The 12,531-nt window shown below is 44.2% G+C and overlaps 1 protein-coding gene across 1 annotated transcript in view; it reads right to left on the bottom strand.

Annotated features, from left to right (window-relative positions):
• Window positions 1-11,694, bottom strand: part of LOC124795292 (protein patched) — a 149,013-nt gene extending 137,319 nt beyond the window's left edge. The window contains exon 1 of the mRNA XM_047259250.1: window positions 11,193-11,694. Coding sequence (XP_047115206.1) covers window positions 11,193-11,354 — 162 coding nt within the window. The 5' untranslated portion in view covers window positions 11,355-11,694. The remainder of the gene's footprint in view (window positions 1-11,192) is intronic.
• Window positions 11,695-12,531: the final 837 nt, after the last annotated feature.

Raw genomic sequence — 12,531 nt, 5'->3', positions numbered from 1 at the left:
CCCAACGGCGTTCTATTGGGTTCAGGTCGGAATTCTGGGAGGCCGGTCCAATTCAGGAATGTTACGAGGGCTATTCGGAAACTAAGGTCCGATCGGGCTCGAAATGGAAACCACAGTGAATATCTGATGAAGCTTTGCACAGATGTGTTAGACCGTGTCTCTAGTATGCCCATCGATCACATCACAGCGCACAATAATCACGTAACGATACCTAGAAAATAGTGTCTCCCACAAGTATGAGGACCTGGTGAGACATTTCGCCTGATGCCAAGCAGCCCATATAACGTAACTGTCATTCGTTTCCTTCTTCATGGCAATTCTCAACCGCACTCCGCAGGGACAATGGAGACGCGCCTACAACGTTTTCGATGGGAGGCGTTTGATCACTCACAATAAAGGCCGTAACTGGACTCTCCTGAGTTTAATATCTGCTCACGGAATCCGCTGGCTATGAAAACATCACTTTGACACAGACAACGAGTTGCAAACTAGCGTAGAGAACTGGCGGAAAGCACAGTCTAATTAGTAACATCCTGACGCAGTTGTTTTCAGTCAAAAACAACTTTAAATGAGATAAGTTCGTGAATTCATATTTCTTTTCGCTTCTGTTAGGAAGGAGAAAATCTCCTTTACTGCAAAGTCTGAGGCTGCTAATTTTATTACTAATATTGCTATCGTCTTTGGAGGAGGAATTCGAAATAAGGAACAAATATGCGATGGGCCTGCTGTTCGTCAAACAGTTTCAGAATTCACTCCTGTCCTCTCAAGCAAACACTTCCTCTACCTGACACACAGTGCGAAAACATTCCTGGTGGCCAAAAGGTTAATAACGTACAAGTCACTAATTACAAAATATATATAAAACGTCGAGGCATATGTTATATGTATTCTTTAATCGCTGAAAAAATGTATAAAAAACATACCTTCATTTATTTTTACGTCAAGGTTAGCTGGTTATCCATTTGTAACGTTTCAGTAAACACCCTCTATTTTTGTTACTGATATATTGTTTACCTCGAAATAGTGAACAAAATAGTCTGTACAGTTAGATGAACGTGTATAATTTTTAAACAGAATAAGAGTGCCTGCAATGATAATACAAACACATACTCCTACTGGAGCATGTCAACATTTATGAGAAAAGATTCTACTATCCTTTATTCATTACAGTCATGTAGATTTGTTATTTTGACTTACTGTGTTCGCTGGAGGAAATTGTCGGAATGGCATTTAGTATATGTTGTCATAAACACAGAAAACCGCGACAGAGGCAGTGTTCGTCACACGTGTTGCGGAAACCTGCACAAGAATGACCTCGAGCAGCTACGTTGCTTAAAATGTGTGTACAGCTATAAGGGTGACATCAAAATTACTCACATTCTACAAGCACACTGACGTATGTTTCTTAATGCAGCGCGTTAGGACATTTCACCTATTTCACAGTCACTGCCAGTCATCCAAGTATACATGTTTTTTCTCTGTGCCTACAGCTGGAGAGTCAAGTTAACCTACAAGAAGCACTTCTAGAAAGAAAGCAATATAATCACTGCATTATTTGACATACTTACGCCGACTTAGTGTTCCTGATACTGACTGTGGAAACGATTAGCATTTTGGAATATTTCCTTTTAAGAAAAAATGTATTAATTTAAATTTATCATCACCCATATTGAAATAATTTTACGTTTATTAGTTTCGTACGCTGGAATGGGGAAAAACAATATTAGTTTGTCTAACACACACGGCGGAATACAAATGGAGCTACACCACCGCCGTAGCACTTGTTACGTCAAGCAAAAATTCAGTTCAGTTTCCTGACCCTTAAATCTAAAGGAGCAGGGTTTAGTCCGCAATCGGTCTTCTCTTTCTTTCTGTCATTATAGTCTGTTAATGTGAAAATTCTACATCTGTATCTACTTACTATCCTGTGTCACTGCCATTTATTTCCTTTCCTGACCCACTCGCAAATAGAGCGAGGTATCTTATTTTATCTTCGAGATTCTTTCGCGAAATGTATGTTGGCAGCAATAGAATCGATGTGCAGTCAATTTCAGATGCTGGTTCTCTAAATTTTCTCAACAGTGTTTCTCGAAACGAACGTCGCCTTTACCTTCAGGGATTACTATTTGAGTTCCCGAAAACCCGTTGCGTGTTGCTCGAACCTACTGATAACAAAGCTAACAGCTCGCCTCTGAATTTGCATCGGTGTCTTCCTTTAATGAGACCTAGTGCGGATCCCAAACACCCGAGCAGTACTCAAGAATAGGTCGCACTACAGCGTCCTATATGTGGCCTCCTTTCAGACGAACCACGCTCCACGCTTTCCCAAAATTCTCCCAGTAAACCGAATGTCAAGCTTTCCCTATCACAATCCTCATATGTTCGTTCCATTTCATATCGTTTTGCAACTTTACACCTAGACCTTTAGTCGAAGTGACTGTGTCAAGCAGGATACTACTAATGCTGCATCCGAACATTACGAGTTTGTTTTTCAAAAATGGCTCTGAGCACTATGGGACTTAGAACTGCTTAAACCTAACTAACCTATGGACATCACACAACACCCAGTCATCACGAGGCAGAGAAAATGCCTGACCCCGCCGGGAATCGAACCCGGGAACCCGGGCGTGGGAAGCGAGAACGCTACCGCACGACCACGAGCTGCGGACGAGTTTGTTTTTCTACTCATCCGTATTAATTTACATTTTTGTACATTTAGAGCTAGCTGCGAGTCATCACATCAACTAGAAATTTTGTTTAAGTCATCTTTTATCCTCCTACAGTCACTTGACTGCAACACCTTCCCGTACACAACAGCATCATCAGCAAACAAGCTTTTAAACTGTTCTGTTGGTCTGTCTAGGTGGTACTTAGAGACTTGCACAGATATTCAGTTCTCTATCCAGTACTTTTGAAACAATTCTCGAAGGACGTACGAAGAATATTTTAATATTAATTTAGATATACTTTCATTAATGTTGACTGAATTGGGAATATCCCGAATGTGTACCAACGTCAATTTATCATTTCTTATTGTATTAATAGTAGGATTTTTACAATATACGACCAGTGTGTACCCCCCCCCCCCCCCCCTGTGTTACGTGTTCGTCTTGTTTAGTCGTTTTCGTATACTCTTGTTAAATCTTATTTTGTCTCGAACCAGCCCTTTGTTACTCCTATGTTACGCAGTAACAAGGTACATCTTAAATAATATCTGCCCCATTAACTGTCAAAACCAATTGTAATGTGACATTTCCTGTGATAAGGTGGCTGTATGGACAAGTTCTGAAAGCCAGTAAGTTTAAAAAGAGAATAAAAAAAAAATCAGCTAACAACCGCAGATAGCTGTCCACCCGATCCGCCAGATCATTTACGTATATAGAAAATAATAGCGGTTCTATCACACTTCCCTCGGGCACTCTTGACGACACTGTCGCCGTCGATCTGAGTCTACAATAAACTGCAGGTCTCCGAATAATTGGCAGGTAAATGATTTTAAGGGTTGGGGAAGGCAACGATAAAATATTTCGAACAGGGAGAAGCTTTCGCGTTGGGGACAGCTTTGCCTGATCTACATCTATATTCTGCAATTCACAGTGAGGTGCATGACAGAGGGTACATCCCTCTATACCAGTTATTAGAGTTTCTTCCCATTCCATTCTCGTCCGGAGCGCGGGAAGAATAATTGTTTGAATACGTCTGTGCGTGCAGTAATTATTCTAACCTTTTCCTGGCGATTCCTATGTGAGCGAAGCGTAGGGGATTGTAGTATATTCCTAGAGTCATCAATTAAAGCAGGTTAGACTTTCTCGGATAGTTTACGTCTATCTTCGAGAGTCTTCCAGTTCCGTTCCTCCAGTATCTGTGACACTCTCCCACGGATCTGTGATTCGTGCTGCACTTCTCTGTAGACGTTCAATATCCCCCCTTAGTTCTGTTCGGTACGGATCCCACACTCTTTGGCAATATTCTAGAAATTGCCGCAGGAGTCATTTGTAAGCAATTCCTGATTGCACTTCCCCACTATTCTACCAATAAACCGAAGTCTACCACCTGCTTTATCCGTGATTGAACCTTTGTTATCATTCCGTTTCATATTCCCACAAAGTATACCCAAGTATTTGCACGAGTTGGCCGATTCCAGCATTAACTCATTGATAATATAGTCCTACATACTACGTTTTTTTCGTTTTGTGAAGTGCACAACTTTACATTTCTGAATATATGAAGCTAGTTGCCCATCTTTGTACCCCTTTGAAATCTTATCGAGGTATGGCTGAATATTTATGCAGATTCTTTCAGATAGCACTTCATCACAGACATCTGCAAAAAGTCTGAGGTTACCATTAACGTTGTCAGCAAGGTCATTAATATACAGTATGAACAGCAAGAGTCCCAAACACTTCCCGCGGGTATACCAGAAGTTACTTCTACATCTGACTATGACACTCTAACCAAGGTAACAGGCTGAGTCCTCCCTACGAAAAAGTCTTCCATAAAGTTGCAAATTTCACTTGACATCCCGTATGATTTTAGTTTTGATGGTAATCGTAGATATGGTGCTGAGTCAAATGCTTTTCGGAAATCAAGAAATAGTGCATCTATCTGACAGCGTTGACCCGAAGCTTTCGATATGTCATGTGTGAATGAAACTGATACTGAGAGTAAAACATCGAATCGCTTCTGCAGAGTTTGCAGTTAGCTGCTTGGCATTTTCCTCTATTTCGGCACAACACTGAATGTATCTTCGGAAGCCTTTTGGCCGGCGTGCAGTTTCTGACGGCAGGGGTGTGTGCGACGGTGTACGGACATTTGCCACGTCGGACATTTGCCACGATTTTACCTGCTCCGAAAGGGTCGGGTCCCTTGTCGTCTCCCCCTCCTCCTCCTCCTCCTCATCATCATCATCACTTACTGAGCTTTTCCGCTGGTTTATTTGACATAGAATCAGAATCTCTCTGCATTTTCCGCCACATTACTAGAGAGAATTTCATTGTGGAAACTATTAAATGCATCTCGCATTGAAATCCGCACTAAATTTCGAGCCTCAGTAAAACTTCGCCAGTCTTGGAGATTTTGCGTTCGTCTAAATTATACTTGCCTTTTTCGGTGCTCCTGCAGCAGCTTTCTGTCCTGTTTTGTGTACCATGGGGGATCAGTTCCGTCTCTTATTAATTTATTTGGTATGAACCTCTCGAGTGCTGTTGATACTATTTCTTTGAACTTAAGCCAGATATGGTCTTCACTTACATAGTTTGGAAGGATTGGAGACTGTCTCCTAGAAAGAAGTCAACCGAATTTTTAGCTGCTTTTATAAATATATATATTTCGTGTTTAGTTTTGGTGAATTTCTTTGTTACGGAATTGAGCCTCGCTACGACTGTGTGTTCACTAATCCCTGTATCCGTCGTGATGTTCAGGATTATTTGTGGCTAAGAGGTCAAGTGTGTTTTCGTAACCATTTGCAATTTGAATGGCCTCGTGAACTAATTGTTCAAAATAATTTTTAAAAAAGCATTAGAACAATTACGGAAGTTGTTTTCTATCTACAATAGGGTCTGAAAATGTATTTTTGTTAACATACAGAAGGTAGATTGAAGTCACTGCCAAGTATAATTGTATGAGTAGGGTACCTATTTGTGATGATACTCTAGTTTTCTTTTAACTGTTCAGCAATTGTTTCATCTGAGACCGGGGGTCGGTAAAAGGAGCCAGTTATTAATTTAATCCGGTTGTAGAATATAGCCTCTGCCCATACTAAGTCACAGGAGCTACCTGCTTCAATGTCGTTTGTGAACTGGAACACACATTACATTATTTTTCCTTAAGTTCTGCTTCTTGTTTCTGTTGTAGTGCAGATCATTACAATTAGGGCTTTTCCCTCCTGTATTACTTCATTTCCTTATTTCTAACATTTTAAAATTGTACGTCGACTTTAGATGACATATCAGACATAGATGTTCTTATCTCCATTTAGTGAACGTATTTTCAGTCATGTTTTGAATACTGTCCCGCTACACATGTTTCACCGCAAGGGATATCGCATTTTAGAGAGTAAATTAATATGGAGTATGTCGTTCTTCTTTTCAAACATTCACTTACCAGTTTCTTCTTTCCTTATTGTCTTTTGGGCATGCAGTTGTAGTAATTAAAGTGGGCACAAATGCAGTGATCAAGAAGAAATGATTAGCGTACATTCGCATTCTCTTTACATCGTTCCTTTCTTGTTGCTCCCATGGCGATGGACTGTTTCTATCGCAATCAGTAAGCGTGAAACGAAGCTATCGTAGGGAGACAGAGGGATTTATATTATACTTGGCAGAACTAATTACATACTGACATAACCGTCGGTATTGCTTACGTTTGCCAAAAGTTGTGAATATTTCGATTTCGGAAAAGAAGCCCTGTATTTGGCCAAGATGTCGAAGAAGAAGGTCCCTTACGTACTGGTTGTATCGAGTAAGATGTGAATACGACGGTTTGAAAGCGGACAGAAGTAGCACGAGGAAGGACGGCCCTTACCTGAGGGATCGCTACCTGGCGAAGGAGCAAGTGTGGCAAACGTCCGGCGTGGCAAACGTCCGGCGTGGCAAATGTCCGGCATTCGTGTGCGACAGATAGCAAGAGGGGACCCGCGCGGCTGTCCCCACTTCGAGGCCAGGTCGGCGCGCGTCATTGGCGGGGGCTGATGTCAGTCAGCGTTACGTAACAGCCGGCAGGCGCCCGCGGCTCCATTCATGAGCTGGCCCAGTCAGCGGCGGGCGCCCGTCCAGCAAGCTACTGTGAGCCGTGCCCAGCCTGCCTACAACTACAGCCGTGAGAGGGTTACGGTCTCAAAATCCCGCCAACCATGAGATTACACACGGAACTCAAGCTCTGGCTGAAAGAGAATCAGTCGTTTCCTTTTCAGAGGCACCTGGGCATTTGCCTTGCAAAGCTATTTGGAGAAACCACGGAAAACGAAAACTAGATGGCCTGACGGGGATTTGAACTACAGCCATCCCCCTCCTCTCCCTTCCCGGGTTCGATTCCCGGCGGGGTCAGGGATTTTCTCTGCCTCGTGATGGCTGGGTGTTGTGTGCTGTCCTTAGGTTAGTTAGGTTTAAGTAGTTCTAAGTTCTAGGGGACTGATGACCATAGATGTTAAGTCCCATAGTGCTCAGAGCCATTTGAACCTCCTCTCCCACCTGAAAACACGACGAGTGGTTCATGATCGCTTTGAGCTCTCCACTAGCTTAGCCTAACGTTGTAAATGGCAGGTTATTCTCACACGGTTTTCTACCGACTGTTGAAGAACCATTACACGGATTGTTTACAATAACTACCGGCACAAACTCACTCCCTGACAGCAAAGTTACTACGAATGCAGAAACAAAACAACCACTGAAATATCGCAGGGTCTCAAACGTGTATGTCTCCTTCACTAAATTTCGCTAGATCTCCATCAGAGCGAGCGATCCAAAGTTACTACGAATGCAGAAACAAAACAACCACTGAAATATCGCAGGGTCTCAAACGTGTATGTCTCCTTCACTAAATTTCGCTAGATCTCCATCAAGCGAGCGATCACCGTTGTTTTGTGCTCTTCACAAGATTTACATGACGAAGTTCGTAAATTAACGCAGAAAAATTACTGTAACACTGTTTTCTGAGGAATCCATACTGATTGTTTACATTCTGTGCAAGAAAAACTCACTCCCTGATATTAAAGGTACTGCGTTTGCACGAACAAAATAACCACTGAAATTTTGCAGTGTCTCAAAAATGTATTTGTTCTTTACGAAACGTCCCTAGATTCCTCTTCAATGGACGGCGAGCGATTCGTCAATGTTTTCTCCTCTTCACTACGTGTACATCACGAACTTCGTAAATTAATGTCGAAAAATGGTTGTAACACAGCTTCTTTAACGACTGCTGACGTTCAGTACTGGCTACTAACTCTCTGTCAATAAAGTTACTGCACTGCTTAAAAAAGGCAGCTACTGAAATTTCTAAGTGTCTCAAGAAACTTCAGGAAAGGTCCTGTAATTCCATCTTGTGTGATGGAATGGGGCGTCGCCTGCTCGAAGACCTGAAGAAAATAGATACTAACAGCCGTAATTTTATTCAATAATTTTATTTAGCTGTCGGGTTCGGTGGCTCACTGGCACGATCTTCAGGGTCCTATACACGACACTACGTAAGTCGCCCAGTCGTTTGTGTTATTATAGAGACTTCTATATCCAACTGGTTTCCGTACACAGCTAGAACTTCTCCATAGATGTGGACTCTCTACACCTCCAACAACAACTCTGATTGGTAATGAGGCACCGAAATAAAATTATTAAATAAAGTTACCGCTGTTGATATATTTTACACAGGTATGTAGGAAAGACCCTTCTCCTTGGAAAGAATGAATTCTCACAGAACTCTAGGTCCACTGTTTTTTTTTAGTAACATCGAAGCTTACCACAAATAACAGTAGTGCTACGCTATTGACACTGAATACTGAAACGAAAATTGAAATCGATAATTCTGTTGAAGTGCTGAACGTCAGCGCCAGCGGGGTGTTTCCACACTAAGTTACACAATTGTTAGTTGCTGCCGTCCTGAAAGGACCGTTCTAAAACGTATAAATCGGCAGAACAAGTGCAATACTGCACAAAAGAGAACGGCAACCTTCGCAGTACGTTTTCGGTGTGGATCAAGAATTTCTGGTATCAAATGATAAAATACCTCGAAGTATATAATCTATATGCGTCCAATAATGATATGCAATTACCAGGAAGTCCATTTCCAAGTGCATTATGTCAGCTGCTCTCGATCACAGCTAAATAAGAAGCGAAAACTAAGTTTAACAAGTATCATGGTGAATTTATGCTGCCCAATTGAAGTTAAATTGCACGAATATTAACCGAATAAGGTTTATATGAAAGTAATTGTCAGAGGACTAGAAATGCAAAAAGAAATATAGGAAGGGTTACAAGAGATATTATAGTACAAGTTGAGTGACGGTACACACTTCCGAGCTAAAAAATGTGCTCATCTCTCTCGTTTTTTGACGAATGGTTGAGATATACTCTAAATCCATAACAATTTTGTCTCCAGGGTATTAAAGGAATTGATGGATATACCAAGTCATTGTCACTGTTAGTAAAAATGCTACTTCTGGAGTCTATTTCGGTTACATAATGTGGCATTTTTTGTCGATTTGTTCTTATTTTTACGGTCCTGATTTTCGTTTCAAAATATCTTAATACTTGCACTTTTAGTACGACGAGCAAGAGGATTGTGAGGACGTAGTTTAGAAAGCTGTTATTACATCTACTTATCTCCAACAAAGACGGCATTTTCCTGCTTAGCGAGGGTCAAATGTAAACAAAACTGGAAAATTTATTATTTAATGAAATATTCAGTGTAGAAATACAACAACAACTGACTAAAAATAACATTTACTTTTGCAGTTAGAGACTTTGAGTGACACAGTCAATCAAAAGACGGCGTGCATTTTTAGTTTAAATGTGGTCAAAGGCGTCAGCACGCAACACAGAGACAACAAAGAGATGAGAAAGAACACATTCCTGGCCTGTATCACAGAGGAGACGCAATGTGTGTTGGAAAAAACCGCGGAAGTGTCAAAGTAGGGTAGAGAATGGATTATGTACCGGCGTCTGCATGTGCCGCAATGTAAATCTTTTAGAACCGTGTTACAGTCTAAAATAAATCTGTCAGAGATTGTTTATAAAAGACTTTTTATGAAATATTTGACATATTTTGTAAGTTACAGTGTGGTCATAGATTTTATAAAAGGAATTATTATTGGCTTTTCCTTCTTAACATTACTGGAATTAAATAAAGATAATTTTACACCAGAGGCGTTTTGCTTTTATTTACAAAGCATCTTCTGTGGTCATTCTGCCAGTTTGGTTGTTTTAAATTAAAACCAACAATTTGTTTATAAAGTTGGTGTGCGATTTAATTACGGTCTTCATGTCTCTTGTTTACATATTCTCCAGTATTTTGGAGAATTTGTAAACAAGAGGCTGAAATACCGTAAGCAAATTGCCACATCTACTTTATAAACAAAATACTGGTTGGAATCTAAAATAACGAAAAATGCACAAACATTTATATCCAATTTGAAACGCAACTGGTGTAAAATTCTCTTTGATTAATTGCAGTCAGTTTAAGACGGAGAAACGAATAATAATTGATTTTGACAGCTGCTGCAGTAAATGCCCATGCAAACAAACATTATTTTATAAAATATTTGTCGCAGATCTTTGATAGTGTAGCAGAGGTCTTATGTACGAGCTGTGTGGAATTTTTCTCTTATTTTTCACAGCACTAAGTGAACATAAACATTAACTACGTTGGACAGGTTTATTATGTTGAATTAGAAACTTAAGTGAAAGGGAAAAACAGGTGTTGCTACTAAATTTGCACCGTGTTCTCCGCAAAAACGTTCAACTCAGCAAAGTACTGCCACATGACAGTGGCTTTCTAAGGTTTGTGATAAGGTATGTAAATTCACACTCGGAAATTTGGGTGCTACGTTAAGTTAAATGCTTCGTCAGCCAACTTTGGGGTACAGGGGCATAAAGAAAACCGCTAATGAACGAATTAGTGTGATTTTGTGTGGTAAGCTGCCGGATTTATGCTTGGATGACTTCAAAACTGGAGGTTTAGAGCGGAAGTTCTCAATACATGACGTCGAGAGGAGCTGACAAGTGGAGACCGGTGTTTTTTTTTTTTTTTGCAGTGTCAGGCAATTGGGAAGCTGCACGAGGTGCCAGAGCGCCGCCTGTCGCCTGTCACAACAGTTTGGGAAAGACAGAGTGGCGGCCTTTTTGTCGTTTTCTTGTCCTCCGCCGAGGAGGGCCGGGAGGGTCTTCCATAAAGAAAGCACCGCGCCTCGCCTCGGTGTGGCGTGGATCGTGGGTGGTCCCGGCCGCCGCCGCAAGCGTGTCACGCTCGCCAGTCGCCAGGAAACTGGCGTCCCCGCGCATCGGCACTTGCGCACACGTGCAGGGCAGTGCGCGAGATTTAAACAGCGCAGCCCGGCTCCGCCAGTGGCGGCGGCCGCGAGACGTCCTTGTGTATGTGTGCCGCGCGCCAGCTGTTGGCAGCACGGGTCAGCGGCCCTCTCCCTATAACCCGTTACCCCACCGCGCGCACGCGCAACTACTGTGCCACTGGCGCTCTGCGCTTACCTTGTCGACCTGGGCGAGCGCGACAGCGGCGTCGGTCCAGCTAGGCCTGACGAGCAGGTCCGGATCCGTCGGCGGCTTCGAGGAGGACGAAGAAGAGGACGCCCTCCGGGACGAGGTCGTCGTCGTAGTCGCGGTCGTCGTGGTCGCCGCCGCGCTCACCATGTCGGTGCGGAGGGGCAGGCAGCTCGGCCGTCCGCTTCAGCAGCCACTGCACGCCGCCAGCCTCCAGTATCCACATTTAGGCGGGTGGTGGCGGCGCTCCGCACTCGACAACACTCTCTGCCGTCACACGCGCCCTCGCGCCGGGGGGCAGGCGTCCCAACAGAAACGCGACCCGCTGGCTCGCGCGACGGTTGCTCCCTGAAGCCGGCACCGTGACTGACTACGATCGCCGCGGGCGCGGCACCGCACTACCTCAGAACGACGCGCACTGTCGCAAGCACTGAGAAGAACGTCCGCTACGCGCTTTTCGGTCCGGACTGATGCGCGTTCGCCTGCGACTTCCTTCTGGTATACTCCGCTCTCTGCCGCTCCTCGCTCCGCAGCTCGGCGGCGGCCGACGGCGGCCGGAGATGGCCGAGCGCTGGGATTGGCTGGCGCCGCGGCCGTTGCCTGGCAACCTGCGCCGAGGCCGCCCCCTCCCCTCCCCGCGGCGCCCAACTCGCCCTCCGCTCCCCGCCGCCGCCCGCGCCAGCGCCCGCGCCGCTGGACCACACACGTGGTGGCGGGACAGAGAAATCTGGCCCCGAGGCGGGCGTCACGGAGCGCGCTCACAAAAACCTCCCGGCCGGGGGAGAGAGAGAGAGAAAGAGAGAGAGGGAGAGACCGCGGCCAGCGGTACCCGCTCGCTCGTGACTGGCCCAAATGGCACTGCCATTAGTGCAGCAAATAGCTGCTCCCACCGGCTACTACGCATGTTGGCGCGTACCTACCGCTGCTTTTGCCGTACACGTGTCCTTCCTTCCTCCCTCCACCCCCCTCTCGAAATTACGACCACCTAGTCTCGAGCCAGGCTATTGTGCACCTGACGGCTTCCGACGCTGTCTTGCGAAGTCACCGCTCCGCTTTTGAAACGGACGCCGCTGTCGTGGGTGGTTCCGCGGACCACCTGGCAGAGGTGGACATGTCAATTGTTCGCCGGCTGCCGTCCGAGGACGACCATTGATAAACGACAAGCTTAAAACCGGCAATAGAAATGTCCCGAGCGCGGCGCGCGAAACACTTGTCCGGGGCCTTTTCTTGCCTTTTTGCGAGGAGTAAAGTCTTTCTCGAAGCAAAGCAAACACTATTTGCCATTCTGTGCGATAAACAGATTAACACAACTAATGCAGGTTGATTC

Source organism: Schistocerca piceifrons, chromosome 4, assembly GCF_021461385.2.
Source record: "Schistocerca piceifrons isolate TAMUIC-IGC-003096 chromosome 4, iqSchPice1.1, whole genome shotgun sequence".
Lineage (NCBI taxonomy): Eukaryota > Metazoa > Arthropoda > Insecta > Orthoptera > Acrididae > Schistocerca > Schistocerca piceifrons.
The sequence above is the reverse complement of the archived record's forward strand: the minus strand, read 5'-3'. Positions and strand labels throughout refer to the sequence as shown.